We start from the raw sequence: 23,349 nt of genomic DNA on the forward strand, positions 1-23,349 counted from the left end.
GACAGCTGTTCCATAGGTCTGTTCATCTTCTATGTCTCCATTATGTCTCAGTGTGTTTTTGTGGATCAGGCCTGTGATTTTGCTTTTGTGGAAGCTGTTGGCTGTCAGTTCTTTAGTCAGGGTGCATAGTTCAGTCTTTATATGTGTCTTGTCTGCCAGGCATTTGGTTCTGGCAATTAGTATTTTGGCCACGGAATGGGTGGGGTGGGGGGCTTGGGCGTTGAGGTAGCAGTTGGTGTGTGCTTTCTTCTGGTATATGGTGGGAAAATACCCGAACAAAACTGAATAAATGTAAGTACCCGCAAAAACTTAAGAAAATACACACACATATATATATATACACACACATATATATATACACACACGCATATATACACACATATATGCAGGTCTTGGCACGTTCGGGTCTTTTTCCGTGTAAGATTGAGAGCATCTTGGCAATGTTTCGACGAAGGCCCACTCGCCATCTTCAGGCTGGTGCTTTTGGCTTCATGTTTGTGCACGAAGCCAAAGCACCAGCCTGAAGATGGTGAGTGGGACTCGCAACATGCCAAGATGCTCTCAATCTTACACGGAAAGACCCGAACGCGCTAAGACCTGCATACCTGTACCCGTAAAATCTACGAAAACACACACACACACACACACACACATGATCAAGATGTTTAAAGGTGGAAGGACTTACAAATATCTACAATGGAAGAATGGATGGTGAAATTGATGGAACTGGCAGAGATGATAGCTTTGATGAAAGAAAAGACTTTGGCAAATTTCATTTCTACTTGGAAACCATTATTGAACTTTTTGCAAAAAACTGATAAAAATTAAAAACTGATTTTTGGATTTGATGATTAAAATTATATGGGATTATCAAAATAATGTAGACAAATGTTAACCTTAGTGTAAGAGTTTATCTACCAAAGATAATGAGAAACATTCTTTTCCTATTTTTCTTACTTTTTTCTGCACTTTTACCCCCTTCCAAGACTTTTTGTTTTTAATTATCTATTTGTTTTTTTATTGCTTAACTTTGTATCTTTTTGAAAACTAACAAAGCTATAAGAATTCTTATACACTAGCATAAACAGTCATAAGCAAATGATATTACGTTCCCTTGGAGAGACATCGAAGAAGACGTTAAGGAAATTTCAACTCCTCTTCATTGCATAAGAAGCTGGGAACTATTGTTGAATTCTACAATTCTTTCTTTCCTGAAACTGTCTGGCAGAGCAGATTTATCCTAATTTGAGTCGAGGTAAATTGGGCAATAGTTTAAAATACATTTACTATAAATAGTGGTTTGCTTATATTACAGTATATTAACACACAAACCATCGGTCAAAAAATACCATATCTGGTATCTTTAATAAAAAAAATTACAATAAATCATCCAATAAAGACCTTGGTCTATTGTTTGTTCCTCTCTCATATGACTGCTACAAATATTTCCAACCAGTTGAAATTATTTAGGAGGATTCCATTCAATCTGCAAAAATAAGCTTAAATGATTGTGAACTGGATTCCATATAATCCAAGAAAGCAGGCAAGCAGACAAAAACAAATGTCATTGATTCAACATGAAAAGAAAAATGTAAGCTAGTGATTTTTGTCTGTTTGATTAAACTGAGACCATATTTTCTAATTTCCAGAGTAGTGAAAACTATGTTTGCTCAGACATACATTCGCTGAATTCATGGCAGTTGATTCTAGGGACCAGTGCATTTAAGATTACACTCTAATTTACATTAAGTAATTCTTTGTAAAGTATTCTTGATATATTCATATTTACTTTCCAGTTCCTATTCAAAATTTAAAAGTTACCTTATTTTCAAGCTGATGGTTTAACAACAAAAAATCACTTCCTTATTTACTTTCCAATATTCTCCAAGTATATCCACAAATATTTTCTTATTACTTAATGAAAATAAAGACAAGAATATCTTGTCCATTTTCCTCTCAACATTTTCTTCCTTATCCTTTACTACTCTTTTATTGCAAATTCCAGACTCTTCTTTTAGGGCTCACAATTTTGATGCTTCTTTGATCGTTACACTGTTTTATATAATCTACCTTTCCCGCAAAAGCTTTAGATTCTTTTCTCCCCTTTTACTTCAGTTTTTGCCTTAAAGGCAACTCCTTTGTACTGTTGAACACAGAATACAATGAGCCTCTTATTTGAAAATCCTCTTTTTCCTTAATGATGCTTTCTTTTCTAAATATGTTTGCACAAAATATGTTTCACTTCCTTTTATGGCATTGGTTCCATGCAAAAATTCAGAGATTACATGAATAAGGCACCTTTCTTGTTACAATTTATAATTGATATAAATTTTAGGCCCTAATAGCCTTGGATCAAACATAACCTAGAGCTTCAGTTATGAACAATTATGTTTTCCACTTATTTTGAGTGGTAAATTAATGTTTCTAATATACTTAACTCACTAATGTCAACTTCCTACTTTTCTCTAAAAATACAAGAAATAAATATGGGCTTAAAATTCCTACCTAGTTCTCTCAGGTAATTTCCTTAAATCACTTCTTTGTGTGGTTGCTAAAATAAATAGGAAGTTCTTGGACATTAAAAACTTTCCTTCCACTCTTTAAACAATAGCATGGCCTCAGTTACAAGGGACCAAATATATTTATTGGTTTCACAGCTAACCATTGTTTATTGGTAAACTTTGTCCCCAAGTTTTTTCAGCAACTTTTTCTCCTGGGCTTCCCATGAAAACTTAATAAATCCAAACAACTCAGTAACTTCAATTATGCAAATAGACTATGGATGTTATAAATCAGGAATGAACATCTGTACTGAATAATTCTCAATTCTCACCCCTTTCTTGTCACTAACTGGCTTTGGTGCCAGGACCTTGGCTTATATTTAGCCATGATTTCTGTATGGCAATAGCTTGTTTCAAAAGTTGATAACACAAATTAAGCTAGAATTGCCAGATTAGAATATAATGAAATTTTATACAGTCCAGAAACTTTAAATCAAATCTGATGTCTTATAAAAGAGAGCAGACTGAAATAATTTAAATTATTGGTATGATATTTCCTTGTCTCAACTTCTTCCTGTTCTTTTCAGGCCTTAATGAACAGTGAACGCTTTTACATAAAGAGATATCGCTCTTCCTTTGTTCTTTAGAATCACATATTTAAACAATCATTTCCTTAATTTGCTCTGCTCATTTTTTTAACATCTTGCAGCTAACAGAGTTTGCTCTATCAAAAGTCATTATCTACATTGCTCTAAGAAAAAAGTCATTATGTACATTGCTCCTCCTTGGTATCTTTAATTCATGGGTGTACAACTATTTTCAATCTAAGGACAGATTTAATGTATTGAGCAATAAATATGTCAAGACTTGCTCTCTAAAGTAAACATATTTTAGAACTTTTTTATTCTTTATTTTTATTATTTAATCTCCATTTAATGGACCAATTTAGGACAAAAGAGAATCTCTTTTTCCTGATTGTCCATTAAATCAGACACTGCTTATCCATTAAATCAGATGAATGCAGCAATCCATATCAATTGTATTATGCCAATCTGGAAACTGACAGGTATTTAAAGGTGGATGATCTATCTAGTCATTGCTGCAGAAATCTGGTCTGGTCCATGAAAATATGTTGTACTGATACCAAAAAACTAAAGTTAAGCTGTACTTTATTTTCTTTATTCTTCATTCCTCTACATCAGGGGTGTGAAAATTGCGGTCTGCGAATTGGATCCGCCACATGCCCATCTGGTTTAGTGAAGGGGAAAAAAGTCCCAATACGTCACGTGACGCCACAAGTTTGAAACCCCTGTTCTACATTCACAAATGCAGATAAATCCATTACAATTCTGATATTAAAATAATACACGCAGATGGTCTTCAAATCAAAACTATTTGAAGGTACAGTGGCACTGAAAAACTGACTTATAACTGCTTCTCACATTTATGACCATTTCAGCATTTCCTGATCACATGCTCAAAATTCAGACACTTGGCAATCAACATGTATTAATGGTGGCTACAGCATCCGCAGGTCATATGGTAGCCATTTGTGAACTTCTGGGAAGCAAAGTCAATGGGGGAAATTGTATTTGACTGTGAATCACTTAATTGCTTAACAACATTCCAAAAGAGTCATAAAATCAGAGGTGAGTCACTTAATTACTGCCTACCTTAGCACCAGAAATTCTGATTTCAATTGTGGATGCAAATCAAAGATTACAGGTACTCTTGTTTCTTTTTTATGTGATTGTCAAACACTAGATCACATAGTCACTAGCTGCCACTTGAGAATTTACACAGTAGGAAAAGCAGACTTTCTTCAACTAAACAAATATTGTGCTCAATTGGATAAATATATATAACTACTATTATGAATCAACTTTTTAAAAAATGTAATCTATAACATATAATTTCTTGAATTCCTCAAACCTCACAGAATTGACTACATACAATACAGTGGTGGGATTCATTTTTTTACTACCAGTTCTGTGGGTGTGGCTTGGTGGGGAAAGATACTGTAAAATTTCCAGTCAGAGGTGGTATTTGCTAGGTCCCTGAATTACTCAAAATTTCCGCTACGGGTTCTCCAGAACTGGTCAGAACTTGCTGAATACCACTTCTGATACAGTATTTCCATCATATGCGTATAATAGCATTATGTCCTCCTTTTTATAATTTTATTACTGTTATCCATGTGCTCTATGCCACATGTAAATAAATAAATGAATACAAACAATCTTGTAAGTAACCTTTTAATGATTTACATCTTTTTCTGTGTGTTCATGTGTGTGTTTGTTTGTGTGTTGGTTCTTTTCCTTAGAGAGCTATCTCCATTTTCTCCACCAACTTTAGCATGATATAACATTATATTCATTGCATAATGACAAGATGCATCTCTTTAACAAGGACAAAGAAAACAGGCAAGTTCTGACAAGGCAACTGTTAAAAGTTTTAACACTCTGACAGTTCTTTTATTTGTCTCCTTCCTGCTTCTTCCAAATTTATTTCTGAGAATATGGAATAAAGCATAAAACAGCGAAGATCTGATGTCAAGTCCAAGCAAAAGCCACATTTCTTTCCCTGCTCTTTGAGGAGAAAAGGTTATAATCTAGATTAGTAATTAGTAATTGGTATTCTGGATTTTTTTGAAAAAAGTTTGAATGAATTTGATATATGAAATCCTTGCATATGAAACAAATTGACAAGGTTAAACATATTAAATATCTACTTGATTGCAGAACCACTTCTGAGAAATAGTCACATTAATTCGGGTCTGGTAAAGGGAAAGTTTTTATAAACCTATTATTCTATAATGGTTAGCTAAAAGATCCTTTAAACTAATTGTTTTGGCCAAAAAAGACAAGCATTTATTATAGAAGATTAATAATGTGCTTTTTAGTAGTTTACAGACTGAAAATATCAAGAAAAAGCAGAGAAATTCATGTTTGTACTTCCTAACTTTCTAAATGGTAAAGTGATGTCGGACATTCTCCTGTATTGAAATATTTTGCCAAAAATAAGGTTATCTCCAAAAAGCAAGACTTTTTGTCTTGCTTTTTTATTTGTCTTTGTGATTAATAATTTGAAAATAGTTATTTCAGAATTCCACTTTTAATTTTTTTTAACATGATCATGCTTATGAAAATGTTGACTGAATTGATTCAAATGACTAAGAAGCAATTTACCATCCTCATATCTATTGGCTTCCTCTGTAATCAATTTTTCATTTTAGTCTTAAAGTTTCTGCTGCTACTTTCAAATATGGTTCACATGCAAATAATTTTAAAATACCCACCAATTGAGCATATCTATGCCATTAGGGCATTAATGTTATTTTTTTGTTTGTCTGGGTGAGACTTACAATTGCTCTCACATAAGCAAAAATATTCATTAGTTGTCACCTCCAAATTGTTAATTGAAGTACAACAGTTAATCACCACAACAAAAATTGATATTAATTACTAATGCTTAACATTATTTTCATCAAAGCATTCTTCTGTACGGCATAGATCTCATTAGAGTAAGAATTTTACATATAAAACTGTAGATCGGAAAATTATATCAAGTGAAAAGTACCATGAGCTTTATGTAAGTTGCCATGTGCCAACCCTTCAAGTTAGCCAAATCAAGAAATGGATACCACAGAGTCCTGTAATGCTACTTTATTTAGAGTCCTGTAATGCTACTTTATACTTTATTGTTATTATACTTTTAGAGCATAATAACAGAATCTTGAAAGCTTGTCCAAGTTTGTCTGTCTCTTATTGTGCTAAATAAAATCAGGACAGTGATTAGAATGCAGTAGCACAGGCTATTTCTGCTGACTGCCAGCACTTCGTTAGTTCAAATCTCACCGGCTCAAGGTTGACTCAGCCTTCCATCCTTCTGAGGTTGGTAAAATGAGGACCCAGATTGTTGGGGGCAATATGCTGACTCTGTAACTCGCTTAGTAGGGCTCTAAGTGTTATTACTATTGCTATTTGCTTTCATCTCTGTACTGTATATTATAGTCTTGCTTAACAACCATTCAAAGTTATGACAGACTACAAAAAAAAGCTACTACCTGTCCTCAAAGTTACAACTGCTACTCCCTCCCTCCCCCATGGTTATATGACTGCATCTTGGTGCAACTGGCTCACATTTATGAGAGTTGGTCACATGACCACAATTTGTAACATTTTTGTTGTTTTACAACAAGAAAAACCATTCCCATCTATGAGATATGTTGGATTCACTTAATGACCATGTGGCTCACTTAATGAATGCAGGGACTTGCTTTATAAGAATCACAAAAATAGTAAAATTGAGTCAGATCACATGATGACTTGCTTAATAACTTTACTTATGACCAATATTCTGGGTTGAGTTGTGATTGTAAGTGGAGGATTACTGGTACTATTTTCTGAAAGTTTCTCCTTAATGGTTCGTATTTCCACCAAGGTCATCTTTAAATTCCTTTACATTACCTGATAATCGAATTTGATCCCTCTTCTTCAAGATTTTGATCTCATCATCAAACTAGAATATGCATTATAATTATGCAATCACAGAATTCACTTAAATGAATTTTGTGTGCTTAACTGCATGAATAATTGCATGTTGGAACATATTATTTATTTATATCCTGCCATTATTATTTTTATAATCATTTTATTTATTTTTATAAACTCAGGACAATGGACATTCCTAATGCGCATGTGTTTTTGGATGCTATATGGCCACTTTCACCATGCACTTTCAATGTATGTATCTATTTTTTAAAAATCTCTTTAAGTTTCCTTAATCATCATTATCATAAAGGTTTGTAACTGAAAATTTGCAACTAATCTAGCATATTTGAATTTAATAGTTTATTATCAGGAATTCTGATAGCTTTATTTTTATTTTGTTTCAAACAAAGAAAATAACAATTACAGAAACACACAATTACTTTGTCTCTTCCAATTTACATTCCAAATGAGTTTAAGTAAACCTATCTTAGCCAAAGAGTTATGCCAGTAAGATTCTTTCTGTGAAATCGTTGACTTTCTTTTACCACATAATCCATCATATCCCAGATATCTCACAAAATCATTTGTGCTATATCAGATTTATTCTTTTAACTGGGACCTATGATTCCACATTCTCAATCCCCTTTATAGCTATTTTTTATAATTGTCTGAGAAAAACAATTTTTATAAATTATATTGTCTAAATCTGGAGAATGTATCTCTCTGCTTCCAAATTCCAGAGTCTTTTCTATTACTTCTCTCAGCATGACATGTGGTTGCTGAATTTACCAACCTTGGAAAACGTTTTAACCTAACCAAGGGCAGAAATCTAAGTGTGTTATTTCTTTCTCTTTAGTTACACTCCTTTCTTCCATCTTCTTATATTTTCTGAATATTTAGTATTAGTGAGGAATCCCTTCAAATAATCTGACTTCTTTCTCAAAAAGTGTCCAAGTGCTTCTCAGGTGAGTTTGAATCAATTTAGTCACATCAACTGAATTATCATTTCTGCTACTGAATTTAGATATCTTTAGGACTAACTTTGATTTTCCTGGTAGCTTTCAGTATGTGGAAAAATGATAGGAATTCTATTTGGCAGTAAAGAGGCACTGAATTATATATGTAAATCAGAACTTAGTTAATATCCTCACACAAGAATTTTATGTGGGATCAGAATTAGCCAAGACATATTTTTGATATGGAAATAAAATTACATCTGTCATCTCATTTTCATTTGACAAGTATCAACAACTCAAAACAATAATATTTTGACAAGGATTTATTAGCGCTCAGAAATTCAGCTCATAAAGGATAAACACAGGGCTGTTTCTTTCTAGTTCTAAATATGGCAATTAAGCTAGTCAATTTGCAGTATAATTCCTCTGTCAAACAAATGCAAGGGCAAAGCAACCACTGACTTGGATGTCACTGAAACTATTTCTCGCTTTTAAAACATTTTGGAATCTTTCTGCAGTTTTTTAAAAAGAAATTCAATGGCTCATCTAATTAAAAAATAACTTCATGAAATATTTTCTTACAGATATATAAAATGAGACCATTTCTTCCAGCACTGGGATCCTACTTGTTCCACTACCAGTTTGGTGATCACATGTATGTATGCGTGCACCTAATGTGCATGCACCTTATGCGCATGTACAGCTTTCCACACACCAGCTGAGGCCTGAAGCGCCAATCAGCTGAGAGAATAAAGAAGAGAAAAGCTCAGGGGCAGGTGGGAGGGCTGATCCTGCGCTTTTCTCTCCTTTCTCCTCTCAGCTGATCTCGGAGGCTTTTTTTCCTCCTCTCAGCTGATTGTCGGCTTTTTTTGCTACCAGTTTGGCCAAACTGGGCCAAACTGGTAGAATACCGTTACTGATTTCTTCTTACAAAAAAAGACAAAAATCAGAAAAGGATTTCCAGATTTGAATTATAGATTAATATTTCTGATTACATGCTATGCTATTCTATGCTATGCCATGACATGAATGACATGTAACATAAAGGTAATTCAAGTATTTGAGAAAATAATTAAATTGGAATATATATCAAATGTCTTACTGCGGCTTGTCGGTGGGTATTGGAGAGTATTCCATGAATCTTCACCTTATCTTTTTCCATTTTATCAATGTTTACCCACAAATCTTGGCTGGAAGAATCAAATGGGCCATATATCCTTGAAGTGTAATAATTGTGATCCATGTCTTCCTGGGGGAGAAAAAGACGAACATAGATTTGAACTTATTTTTCAGTCCTTTTGAAATATTTAGAAACAGATGCAAAACTCTTATGTCTTTCATCACATAGATTAATAAATAACAAACAAAGAACTGAATGCTAGAAAAGAAGAACAAATACACTACATGTAGTTTTTATAGTCTAAAAGTCTGAATTAAGTGGAGCTACTTAGACAGAAAAATGTGGCCTTGGATTTAAAAAAAAGTAATTGGTAAATCTTAACTGAAACCTTCTGTTTTAATGTAGGCAACAGTTTTACCTTTCATATTTTAAATAACATTTAAATTGTGATATTTATTTACTTTTTATTTTTGTTTATTTGGTTTGTCAATTGCTTACAAAATAACAGGTATAAGTATAAACATAATTTGGAATATATGAGATGGATAGTAAAGAAAAATAAAAGAAACAATAGGACAGGGACGGTAGGCATGTTGGTGCGCTTATGCACGCCCCCTACAGACCTCTTAGGAAAGGGGTGAGGTCAACAGTAGAAAGTCTAAGGTTAAAGTTTTTGGGGTTTGGGGAAGAAACCACAGAGTCAGGTAGAGTATTCCAGACATTGACCACTCTGTTGCTGAAGTCGTATTTCCTGCAATCAAGTTTGGTGCGATTAACCTTGAGTTTGTATCTATTGTTTGCTCTTGTATTGTTATGGTTGAAGCTGAAGTATTTATTTGCAGGTAGGACATTGCAATGTATGGTTTTTTTTCCTATACTTTGGACCGAAGGCGGTGTAGTTCTAGGTTTTCTAGGTCTAGAATTTCAAGTCTGGTGGCATAAGATATTCTGCAACAAGTAGAGGAGTGGAGAACTCTTCTTGTGAAATATTTCTGGACTTTCTCAACTGTGTTAATATCAGATACGTAATGTGGGTTCCAGACTGATGAGCTGTATTCGAGTATTGGTCTAGCAAATGTTTTGTATGCTCTAGTTAGTAGTGTAATATTACCAGAGAAAAAGCTATGAAAGATTAGGTTAACAACTCTTAACAACTTCCGGTCCAATAGATAGATGGTTTTAGATTGCGTAGTGCTTTTTCAACATTGTCTTCTGTAAAATCGATATGTATTAGATCATTGTAGTTATCTGTGGTTTGACTAAGAAATACTGGGCTTGATCCATTGCTGTTTACTAATACTGAGCCAAAGAATGTGTTAAAAAGGTTTGTCTTTAATAATGTCGTCATTGCAGTCTTTACTATTAGGTCCTTTCAGGAGTGGGATAGATCTTGAGTCTTTTAGTTTGTTGTTTACAAAATTGTAGAAAGCGCAGGTGGAATTGTTGCGTAGATGTTGTTTAATGTTATAATTGGTGCATTTAGTCCTTATCTGGTGGCATAAATTTTTGTATTGGCTTTTGAAGTTGGTAACCTGACCAGATTTGTTTTTCTACCAAAGTGATTTCTTTTTGGATTCTTTTCCTTATTGTTATGGGTAATTTGTTTTTTCTGGTTTTGGGAGTTGTTATTGGTACATATAGTTTGATGACTCTTTTGACTTCAAGTAAAAGTATGTTGTAATGGTCTTCTACAGTATTGCATCCAGTGAATAGAAATTGCCAATCAAGGGATGAGAGATCACTGTTTATAAGATCATAGTTGCCTTTTTTGATGTTATAATTGGGGATTCTGTCGTTGTGATGATTTTTGTGTGGACGTATGTTAAGACAAAAGTCAACCATGTTGTGGTCACTGTTGGAAAAGGGTTCTTTAATTTGTATTCCGTAAATTGAATTCAAACTATTGCAGAAGATGAGATCGAGGCACTTGTTAAATCTAGTGTTGTTGGTTTCTAGTTGTTCTAGTCCCAGATTTGTTACTGCATTGTAGAAGGTTGCATGTGTGGGTTCAGTTGTACATTCGTTAAGGGTCCAGTTAATATAAGGTAGATTGAAGTCACCAAGAAAGATAAAAGCATGTGGACAGGATGCTGCCCATGTTAGTAGTGTATTTAGCTTGTTTGCATGTTTGATGTCATAATCAGGGTCTCTGTAACATGGTAAGAACCGAAATGTGATATTGAAGGACAGTTCACAGACAATGGTCTCAGGAATAGCAAGCTCTTGGGTAACTTGGATGGTTTTTAGATGTAGGGACTTTTTATAGAAAATAGCAACACCACCTCCTCTACGGATTTCACGATCTGATCGGTAAACATGATAGTCTATTACTGTAGTAATGGAGTCAGGGAGAGATGCGTTGAGCCATGTTTCATAGACAAATATAATGTCGAATTTAGCCGTACTTAGTAAGAGGAGAAATTCAGGTATTTTATTTACCAGGCTTCTTGCACTGAGTAGCTTGCATTTAAGGCCAGTTATGGTTGGAACAGAGGTAGTTAGGGGCATGTGTGCCTAGTTTTGAGTGATGTTGGATTGGATGGAGTGGGGTTGGATGCGGAGTTGTGGGTTGTGTGACTTTCTTTTGCTGCAATCAGCATGGTAGTCAATGTATACCTCCTTTTCTCCATTGTCTAGACTAGTGGTTCCCAAAGTGGGCGGTACCGTCCCCTGGGGGGCGGTGGGATGCCTTAGGGGGCACTAAGAGGCAAAGGGGCCAGCAGGGGGGGCACTAAGAGGCGGCAGGGAACGTTCGAGGCACCGGTCCTGAGGTTCACCCATTGACTGTAGCACTGCTCTGGAGCCGGAGCCTCCAATGCGGAAGCGGTGGCACTTTACGTGCTGCAGTGGCTGCATTCGACGTGCCGGCCCCCTTGGGGATGCTAAGAGGCAGCAGGGGAGCGTTTGAGGCGCTGGCCGGCCATGCAGGTTCACCCATTGACTGTAGCACCACTCCGGAGCCAGCGCCTCCAATGCAGAAGCGGTGACACGTTATGTGCTGCCGCGTTCGACTTGCCGCCCCCTGCCACCTCTTAGCATCCCCAAGGGGGCTGGCAGAGGGGCGCTAAGAGGCGGCAGGGGGGCATTCGAGGCGCCGGCCGGCCCTGCAGTTTCACCCACCGGAGTCGATGTTTCCTGACGTGCCTGCGGGGGCGGCACCTCGAATGCAGCGGTGGTGGCACGGCTTTGCTCTACTTTTCCAACGCTGCACTGCTGCCTGCCCTGGGCTTCCTCAATCCTGCCCTGTACTGGCTCCGGCCTTCCGGTTTGTCGGCTTCGCGAGCGGCAGGGATTCGCGATACTGCGCGATCCCTGCTGCGCTAGCCATTTTTGGTGCTCCGATCTGGACGGGTTTGGAGCTAAGGCTGCCCTGCAGGGGCGGCTGAAGATAGGGGGATCCGGAGAGGGGTTTGGGGTGTTGCAGACCCCTCCCGGCCGGCAGAACCCCTTTTCCCAAGACGGTGCAGCGGCGGTCCGTAATGGCCGCCACAAAGAAGCCGGCAGCTGGGCAAGAATGCGCAGGAGGAAGTGGAGAAAGCCTTTGAAAGTGAAAGTTTTTCTTGGTTGACCCAGGACTCTAAGACATATTTAACATAATTCCTGGAAATTATGGCTTTTTGAATGATACTTTCCAGAAGAGAAAACAAGCGGCAATTTTGAGGTGCTGAAAGGAAAGTTTACTCTCCTTCCCTATGGAATCAACAAGTGGATACTGAGAAACCTGTCTTTTTCAGGTAAAAACTGGCTTTATGTGATAAGTGGGAAGGGAGAGGACAAAAAATATATTTATATGTTAAGATTTTGTTGGAGGAGATGCCTTAAGGATCTGAAGACTGAAATGTATTGCAATAAGGCTTTAAGATACAGATTTGGACTTTCTTTTTTTTTGATTGATACTACTCCAGGAAGAGAAAGTGAGAACTTTGTCTTGGCTTGGATTGATTGATGACTTTGGGATTGTTCTATTTTTTGAAATATCTTGGTTGTTGCAAGAAGAAAGAGGGGGGAAAAAAAGAAAAGAAAAGATTTATAATGGCTTTTTCTGTTGAGGAACTGAGAAAAGAATATGAGCAAACAAAAAAAGATGGCAAAGATGATGTAAAAGAAGCCTTCCTTTTTTTAGAAATGGCGCTTGCTACCTATCAACAAACACTACAACAGATGGAGGCAGCAGCAGAAGAAGAAGCCATCTTTAATGAATTTCAAAATTTAACTAAGAAAGAAGGAAGAAAGAAAGGATGGAAAATGAAGGACTTAAGATTTAAAAAACACTCAAGAAAGAGAAAAATAAGGTGCAAAATCAATATAATGATAGTAAACAAAAGAAAAAAGGAACACAACAGAGAAGGGAAGCCAGTAAGGCAGAGGCTAAGAGAAGTGGGGGTAGAAAGGTCTGGTGGGAGAAGAAAGAAAGGGAAAAGGTGGAGAAAAAGCCACAAAGTTTTGAAATCAGATGGGAAAAGAGGAATCTTTTTAGGGACAAAGGGTAAAGTATAATTTCTTTAAAAAAGATTTTGCAAGGTACATAAGATGGTATTGTAGCATTTGTATTAGAAATAGAAAATTAGAATGGTTTAAGAGTTAATAAGAGATTAAAATGTTGAAATGTTTAGTAATGATTGATTTTAAAATTTAATAAAATATTAAAGGGAATGTTTAGAATATTGAGTTTTAATTAAAGAGTTTAATATGACTATGGTATTGATGTTATTATAAAATTATTATTGTAGCATTTGTCTTTGGAAAAGGCAATGGGAATGTTATAAGATTCAATATTTAGATCTATTATTTAACTATGTATTTAATCATTTTGGATTTATTATTTTTCTTTTATTAAAAAAAAATTAGTAGACAGAATGTACCAAGCAGAATCAGATTGGGTATTAGGTGTTATTTTAAATGTTAATCTAATTAATTTAGGGGGAAGATAGAAAGGCATCATACTCTGATTAGTGATTTCAGGAGAAACTCTTTTTTTATTATAAGGAATGAGACAAAGGGATAATAAAGAATGGACAAAAGATACAAATATAATGACTCAAATTAATATGGATTAAATAAGATAGAATTAAGAAGAGTGAAATGTGTGGAGAAGCTAATATAGAAGACATAGAATGGTAAATAAAATAGGTAATGACATGTAAGATGAGCATGAATATAATTGAAGTCCATGTAGAGAGAGGTACCTGGGGCCAAGTTACTTTCCTAAAAGATTTTTTATATGTTTGTGTGTTGTGTGTTTATGTTTTTGGGAGAATTAATAAAACCTTGCAGAAATATAGAATGAGAATAATGGTAACCAAGTCAGAAAGAAATAGATGAAATAATAATAGTGAAATTGAATAAGAGTAAAGAGAAGTAAAGAGAAACTGGATAAGAGGTATTTGTATGCTCATATGGAAATGGTTTAAAATAGAATTATATTGTATAAAATAAGGTTTTATTTGACTTGTAAAATTTATAATGGAAAAAGGTTCAAGTATGTAATGGTTAATGATGATTTGTTTGTCTTTAAAATTAATAAAATTTGTTTTTTTTAAAAAAACCCTGCCCTGTACTGGCTCCAGGAAGCAAGGAACAGTACCGCCCTCTACGATGTGAGTACCCCGGGAGGGGGGGCAGCTTGGGAGGCCGGTCCCTGATGGGAGGGGCAGCCTGTGAACTTGCTGTCAGGCACGGCAACTACAAAGAGGGGCAGGCTTGGTTGAGCGGGATCCTGGATATTGGGCATGTGGTCAAAGCCTTCCTATCAAAGCCTTCCTACCTATCTAATCCATCCATCCATCCATCCATCCAAAAGGTCTGTCTATCTATCTGTCTTTCTGTCTGCCTGCCTACCTACCTACCTATCTATCCATCCATCTACCTACCTACCTATCCATACATATTAAATATCTATCTTCCTACCTACCTACCTACCAATATATCTACCAATCTATCTACCAATCTACCTACCTACCTACCTATCAATCTTCCTACTTACCAATATACCTACCTACCTATCCATCCAAAAGGTATGTCTATCTGTCTTCCTGCCTGCTTGCCTGTCTGCCTACCTGCGTACTACCTATCAATATATCTACTTACCTACCTACCTATCTGTCTCTCTATTTCTGTCTCTATCTATCCATCCATCCATCCATCCATGTTCGAGGCGCCAGCTCCACAAGCACATCAGGAAAGTAGAGCAAAGCCAGTCTGGGAGGGAGGGAGGGAGAACGAAAGAGAGAGAGAGGGACCTGATGCATCGGATTGAAATGAGACTGAGACCCTTTTCCACATTGAAACATCTTTGCCAGCACATTGCAACATCTTTGGCTTCTATTAAAGGTTTTGTAGACGAAACATGGTCAAGACTATCAGGAAGCTCTCACATTTTGTTGAGGCTTTAAACAGGATCCATTGGACCAGACCTCCACCCTAAAAAATTACTTTTCCCCAATGAATTATAGTGCCAATTCTGAAGAAGGCAAAACCAAAATGTACTGGTAAATTACAAGAACACACACACCACTCTCCCTTCTAACCCTGCTGGAACAGGTGATTGGACTAGAATAGATATCTCATTATCTTTCTCCTCCCTCCCTCCTTCTGTATTTCTTTTTCTTTCTGTCCCTTCCTTCCACCCCCCTTTCTTTGTCCCTTTTTCTTTCTTTCCCTTTCTCTTTCTTTTCTTCCTTCTCTCTTTCTCTCTCTCTTTCTTTTCTCTCTCTCTCACTTTCCCTTCTCAGGCTCACCCCACTGACTTGGTGCACTGCTCCACTCGGACTTGCTTGGGCAGGTCCCTCCAGTGCAGTGGGCTCAATGGGGTGGACCTGCAGGGCTGGCACCTAGAATGTGGCAGTGCTGGCACATTTAAAAAGTAGAGGAAAGCCAGAGGTGGGTAATTTTTGCTGCAAAGAATAACAAAAGCTTCTGGGCTGTGCACAAGAAGGGACACACATGTCAATGCAATTCAGCAACATAAAATAAAGATTTACAAATAAAACAAATCAACAAGAATCAGCAAAGCATCTCTAATTAGATTCTATTCACTACTAGAATCTAATCAGAGATGCTTTGCTGATTCTAGTCCAATCACCTGCTCCAACAGGGTTAGAAGGGAGTGTGTGTGTATGTGTGTGCATGGCTGTCAAAACTCCAAAAACAGGTCAAGTAGTTCTGGGGAGGCCAGTCATAAATTAGAACACTTGCTAAACAACCGACCATTAAGGGAGGACCACTTGTATTTGATTTGCCAACCACCTGGCCACGCCCACCCAGTCACATGCCCACCAAACCACACCTACCAGGTCATGTGACCACCAAGCCACGTCCACCCAGTCACGTGACCACCAAGCCATGCCCACCCAGTCACGTGGCCAGCAAGCTACATCCTCAAATTAGGCCACGCCCACATAAATTTGAATCCCACCCCTGGGTGGGGGGCATCAAGGATGAGTTTGTAGCACCAAGGGAGCGGTGGACTGAAAAAGTTTGGGAATCACTGGTCTAGGCAATTTTTGAGTTCTGCACGGAGTTCATGGGAGCAGATTCTTTGCAGTATGGATAAGTCTGGCCTTGAGCGAAGTTTTTTATGGGTGGGATTGGATTTTGCAATGGCGTTTATTGTATGAATGAATATACGTTTGCTGGACTCATTTTTGCAAACAACTCTACAAAATCTTGGGGCCACAGAACCGTCATTGTATATGTACTAAGGGCCATCTCTGGTTATTTCAATGATATCTTCAGGAGAGATGTTTGTTGTATTTGAGTTGCTTATGATATCGCGAACTTTGTTGATGTCGTCTGATTTGTTGGTGTCTTTGGGACCAAATAAGATGACATTTGGACGTTTCTGTTCACGTTCCATGATGTCTCTGATCAGTAAGGGGATATTATTTGTGGAATTATTTGATGGGATAGTAATTGTTTGTGGCTGTGGTTTGGTGGTTATTTTTGGTTGTAGTTGTGATTGTAGTTGAGGTAGTGGTTGTGGTAGTTGTGGGATTTGATTTTGAGCTGATAGGTAATCACTTATCTGTGCTGTATTATTTTTTTCAAGAGAGATTAGGCTTGCTTGTATAGTTGTTTCAAAACATGTTGCTAAGTGTTCTTCTATTGAGTGAATGAGTGATACTATGCTTTCAACTCTGTCAGGCCAGGTACTCAGGTTGTTTAGCTTAGGAAAACATGATGGACATAGACAAAAGAATGTATCTGAATTATTTTTTTAAACAAATTTTATTAATTTTTGAAATCAATACACAAACAAACAAAACATAGAATATAACAACATAAGAGATCTTTTCTGGAAAAACAAATAAGGCATCTTATTTAAAAACAAAATAATTCCAAATTATCATATTTCCATACAAACACAATTTAATATGTATATTTCTAATCTGTTCAACTTCATATCTTTTCCCAACTTCTCTTTATTTCTCCCTTTCCTTCTGTTCAATTATATTTCTTTTACCTTGAATTATATATATTCATTGTATCCATCTGCCTTATTTACAATTTCATTATTCTCTTCCAACGTTCTTCTAGGGTTTTAATTCAAACATAGACAGACATAACACAAAACATAAATACATAAAACTTCTTTTTGGAAAGCGGCTTACCCCGGTTACATCTTTTTGTACAGACATAAATCAAATTCATGCTCACCTTGTATACTATTTCATATCTTATTTAACATTCTATATTTTCTATATGTCTTCTCCCCTCTTTTCATTCTCTTAATTCTATTTTATTTACTTCATCTCAATTTAAATCATTATACTTGTATCTTTTGTCCGTTCTTTTTCAATTATCTATTTATCTTTTCTTTCTAATACAATATTTCTCCTGTGATCACTGGTTGAAGTATGACAACTTTTTATCTTTCCCCTAAATTAAATACTTAGAATAATACATACTTTCCATGCTGATTCTGCTTAGTACATTCTAAATACATTTTGAAATAATCAAACAAACAAAAAAAAAAGGAGTATTGAAGTTTATAATATAGTAAAAACAATATTTCTTAGGAAATTCAACTCTATTGTTAAATCTTAAACATTTTTATAAATTCCCTTTATTGCATTATTAACTCATGTAATATTTCAATTTTCTAACTCAGTTTCAAATACTAATATCTACAATACAGTCTTATGTACTTTTGCAGAATCATTTTTTAAGTTATATTTTACCCTTTATCTCTGAAAAAAACTTTTTTTTAACATCTTGTTTCAAACCTTTGTGACTTCTCTTTCCTTTTTCCCTTCCTTTCTTATCAATTCTAGCCTTTTTGCCCCCCCATCTCTCAAACTCCACTCTCTTAATCTTCCCTCTTTGTTGTACTTCTCTTTTCTGTTGCTTTCTGACATTATCTCGATTTTTCTTATTTTTCCCTTTCTTGGTTGCTTTTTTAAGTTCTGAATTCTCCATTCTCTTCCCCCCCCCCTTCTGTTTTCTTCTTCCACTAAGATTATTTGTCCATTAAAGATGGCTTCTTCCCAACCTTCTTCTTCATCCTGTTGTTGTATTTCTTGATAGGTAGATATCGCCATTTCTAAAAAGTGGAAAATAGATCCAGAAGAGCCCTTGCCTTCTTGTTCTTCTTCTTTCAGCTTTTGAAATTCCATTTGTAATTCTTCAACCGATAATGCCATTTTTTTAAAAAACAACAACAACAACCCAAATGTTTTTGATCTTTCAAGAAATAGTTCCCAAGAATCCCAAAGTCACAAAGCAAATCCAAATCAGAACAAATTGTTTCATTTAGCACTTTCTTCTTTTTATGTTTTCTCTTCCTGGGGTAGAATTCAATTACACAGATCCAAAATAATTTTCTAGAAGTTTTATCACCATTTATTTCTAGTCTTATAAAGTCCAAGCAGTCTCCTTCAAAACAATCTTAAAGTAAGTTCTTTACCTCTTCCCTCCCACTTATAGCAAAAAAAAAAAAAAAAGGATTAAGAAATTTTTTAGTTTTTAATTCCAATATTCAAAGATCTTTTACCTCCTTGGCTTTAAGTTACAGGTTTGCTGTGCCCAAGCAGGCTTTCCAGATTCCCTCTGCTATTTCCGTGGGGAGGGAGACTGAGAGAAAATAACTTTCCCTTTTACTTTTCTTCTGCCGCTTTTACAGCCTTCTTTGGGAAACAATGTATTGTTCAAGCGGTTTAATTTCCAGGGTATTTAAAAGTTCCTTGTTGTCCCGGTTCAGCCAAAAAAAAACCTTTCACTTTCTCCAGCTTCCTCCTGCACAAATCTTACCCGGCTGCAGGCTCCTTTGAGGCGGCCATTGCTGACCGCCGCTCCACTGCCTTGGGAAAAAGGAGTTTTGCCAGCTGGGGTTTGCGATACCCCCAACCCCCTGTCCGGGTCTCTTCTCTCTTCGGTTGCCTCTACGGGGCAACCATATCCTCCAGAACCAACTGGATCAGAGGAACTTCTGCGGCGAGCGCAGCAGGAACCGCGCATGATCGCGGATTCCTGCTGCCGCCGAAGCCTTGCAAAACCCAGAATGTATCTGAATTTTTAACGATATCAGATAGGCTTTTGTTTGCATTTAAGCAGGCAGGGTGGACTTACTTGTCGCATAGGCAGCATTTGATGTTAATTTCACTTTCATTGATGGTTTCAAGACACTTATGTTTCAAACATGTTGGGCCATTTTTTTTGTTATTGTTCAAATATCTGTAGCAAAGAGGGATTGCCATTCCCAGTTTTATCTGCCTGTCCAATAATATCTGGTAAAGTAGACTCTCTATTGTTCTTATGGAGAATTTCACCCAAAAAGGCCATGGAGGCAATTCTTCTCAATTGCTTCCTACATTCCCTCAGAAATGTAAATGACTATTGATTTATGGAAAAGATGGGGATTTGATCAACTTTAGAGATATTTCAATATTTTCCCATTGACATTTTACTTATTTAATGTAATTGATATTCCCAGATAAATTAAGGATAATTCCAAGGTACATCAAAAATTTTCACAGACAAGAACTTTAGTATTTTAAGAACTACAACCAAAGAGCATGTGTCTCACACATATTTGGACATTCTTATGTCAATTTAAAAATTGTGTGTGTGTGTGTGTTTGTATACACAGAACTCATGCTCATACATACATTATCCATCATTGGTCTTTTTTAAAGAACCAAAATAAATAATTCTGTAGAAATCATAGTTAAAGCTATGATTTCTGCAGTAAATCATAATTTTTACAGGTAGTTCAGCTAACAGCAATTGGGACTGGAATTGCTGTCTCTAACTGACACAATTGTAAACTTATTGTGTTGCTTAGGCAATAGCAGTTCCGGAATTCCTAGTGGTACTGTTAAGCAAGGGCCACGCTTAATGTTGAGGACCTCATGTGACTTCTGACTTCCTGCCAGTTTCCCCAATGATTGATGGTACAGAATGTTGGAAATCTGTGGCCACTGTGATCATTGGAACTCTGAAGACCAGTTGTAAATACCAGTTTTTCAGTTTACAGACTACTTGTAATTTCATCTGAGCCAAGACACTGTATCAGAGTCTGCAAAATAAGTTGATATTTTAAATATATTGTGGAATGTAATTTCCATTAAAGTGAACAGGAAAAGTATGCAATGAAGACTTTGGACTGATGTCCTCAATTGCTCAAATTTCTTCATCTTGTCTGAAAATTCACCAAAAGTTCAAACAAAGAAAAAAAAAGCACCATTATATTATAGAAATGATAGTGCAAACTTCTTCAACTTGATGTCTGACTGTAAACATTACTAAGTTCTATCCATATTATTTGCCATTCCTAAATGGAGTTTGGCAATGAGATTTTTGAACATTTTATAGGAATCAACTGCAATACAAAATCCAGCTAATACGCATTTTGGCACAATGTGACCTCAATGAAACTTTAGCATCAACTTTTTGAAAAGCAATTGCTTCACCCTTTAAATATATCATTCTGATGCTATTTGAAGAGTTTTGTGGAAGACAGGGAACGGAATAAGTTTCTCATAATGGCTGTGGGATTTATCCCCAAATTTCTTTTCTTGCAATCTTTCTTGGAATAATGCCATCACCATACAGCATGATCTGGTCATAATGCAAAAAAGCAGTATGATCTGACAGAGCATGGAAACTCTGTGCTATGAACAGTGCAGACAATATACAGTAGTTTAACTGTAAGAGAGACAGTAATAAAAATACAAATATTTAAGTTCTCTTGGCAACGTGCCAAGATAATCATTATCTGTTTGCCTGCCTGCCTACCTACCTACCCACCTACCTAATCATATCTCTCTTTGCAAAAATGAGAGCAGAATTTGGCATAGTACTAATATATTGAGTCGCTGCAGAAGAAAAAGAGACACTTTTTCTTCTTTATGGTTGCTCCAGTTTTGACTTTTATACTTCCAAATGATTATCACTAATATTGGAAATTGAACTCAAACATACCATGTATTAGAATGCGTAGCAGCTGAATCTGCCAGTGGTATAGTCATAATTTAAATTTATTCTACATTTTTTTTTTTTTTTGAGATACAACTTTTTCATTCCTGCCCTTAAGATGAAGTACCTAACACAGGTTAATTCCAAAAGAAGCTGACTCAAAGTATGTGATTTCATTTCATGTGAATAGTATGCTTTAAAAATAGATAACATTATTAACAATACAATGAATGTTTCTTTAATTTCCATTTGAGATGGAGGCAGAATTTTATTTATGTCCCTCCAAAAATCCTGGCCTATGATGGCAACATAAACAATGCTTAATAAACTGTTTGGTTATGTTAATAAAATTCTGAGAATTCTTAAGAGACAACTTGCACTTTGATGCTATAAATATAATATCAAATCAATCATTTTCAAGTAAAAGAGATACAGTACAGGTAGTCCTCAAGTTACAAAAATTTGTTTAGTGACTGTTCAAAGTTACAACAGCCTGAAAGAGTGACTTGTGATCATTTTTAACACTTATCACTCGGGGTGGGATTCAAATTTCTTAACAACCGGTTCTGTGGACATGGCCTAATTTGTGTGTGAGAGACTTACTGGTCACGTGACTGGCTGGGCATGGCTTGCTGGCTGGGAGTAGCTTGCTGGTCACGTGATTGGCTGAGCATGATTTGGTGATCACATGACTGGGTAGGGCAAAAGATAGAAATTCACTTTAACAATGCTCTTGGTGCAGGGTTAGACTAGATGATCTCCGAGGTTCCTTCCAGCCCTGGATTGCTGTGCTGTTTCAAAGCATCCTCTGAAGCTGCGTCTAGTGCCAGAGTTTCTGGTCCTTCCTTCCTCTCCTTTTTCTTTCCCTCCCTCCCTCCCTTCTTTCTTCCATCCCTCCCTCCCTCTTTCTTTTTCTTCCTTTTAAGAGAAAGAAAGAAAGAAAGAAAGAAAGAAAGAAAGAAAGAAAGAAAGAAAGAAAGAAAGAAAGAAAGAAAGAAAGAATCTCTATGGTATTCATGGTATATTTTCAGCTGGAACCTCTTTCTACTTAAACCAGGCCCCCCCAAACTTTAAGACTTGTGGACTTTAACTCCCAGAATTCAGAATTTAAGACTTTAAGACAACTAAGACTTGTGGACTTCAACTCCCAGAATTTTCCAGTCAGCTATGCTGGCTGGAGAATTCTGGGAGTTGAAGTCACAAGTCTTAAAAGTTGCCAAGTTTGAAGACCTCTGACTTAAACCTTAGTACAACACCCAGATATTTAAAGCCATTAAACATCTTGGATTAATTTTGAAACTTTTTGCATACTTGTACTTTAACAGAAAGAATTTTATTTTAACACATATGCCTTCAATTCCAAAGCTACTTTTTATGAAAATCAAGTCAAGAAAAGGATATTGGAAACAAAGCAAAAGTTAACCTTCTCATTCTTTCTAACACTTTCTAAATGGAAAGTAGAAGTGAGACTTTCTACTTACCATTTTATTACCAAGAATTTACCACCATCTTGAAATTAAAGAGTTGCCTTCCAATGACAAAAAACACAAGTTTGCAAACTGCCTGAATAGTAACACAGCATATAATTTTGTATATTAAACATCAAACCATAAAGTGGAATAGGGAAAATATTTGTGAAAAATATTTACTGTGTTTTTTGCTTGTCAAACTTAAAAGGCCATTGAACACTCCATAAAAGTTGTGACAGTAATAGAAGTAATGAAGCAGAAGCTAGGCAAACTGCTGAATAGTCTGAATTATGCTTTGGAAATTGTGTGATGTATGCTCTGAAATTGGGCAAATGAATGAGACCTAAAGATAAGCTGTTCTCTACAAAATCCACTCTGAACTTACCACACTAAGCC

At 36.2% G+C, this 23,349-nt stretch overlaps 1 protein-coding gene across 7 annotated transcripts in view; it reads right to left on the reverse strand.

Moving 5' to 3' along the window:
- The window catches only part of PLXDC2 (plexin domain containing 2), a 351,404-nt gene that overhangs the window by 116,560 nt on the left and 211,495 nt on the right, over positions 1-23,349 (reverse strand). For all 7 annotated transcript variants that reach the window (XM_087947512.1, XM_087947513.1, XM_087947511.1 and 4 more), the window contains one exon: positions 9,053-9,199. In XM_087947512.1, coding sequence (XP_087803638.1) covers positions 9,053-9,199 — 147 coding nt within the window. The remainder of the gene's footprint in view (positions 1-9,052; positions 9,200-23,349) is intronic.

Source organism: Notechis scutatus, chromosome Z (assembly GCF_049901735.1).
Source record: "Notechis scutatus isolate UNSWTSFEM ecotype Mainland chromosome Z, rNotScu1.2, whole genome shotgun sequence".
Lineage (NCBI taxonomy): Eukaryota > Metazoa > Chordata > Lepidosauria > Squamata > Elapidae > Notechis > Notechis scutatus.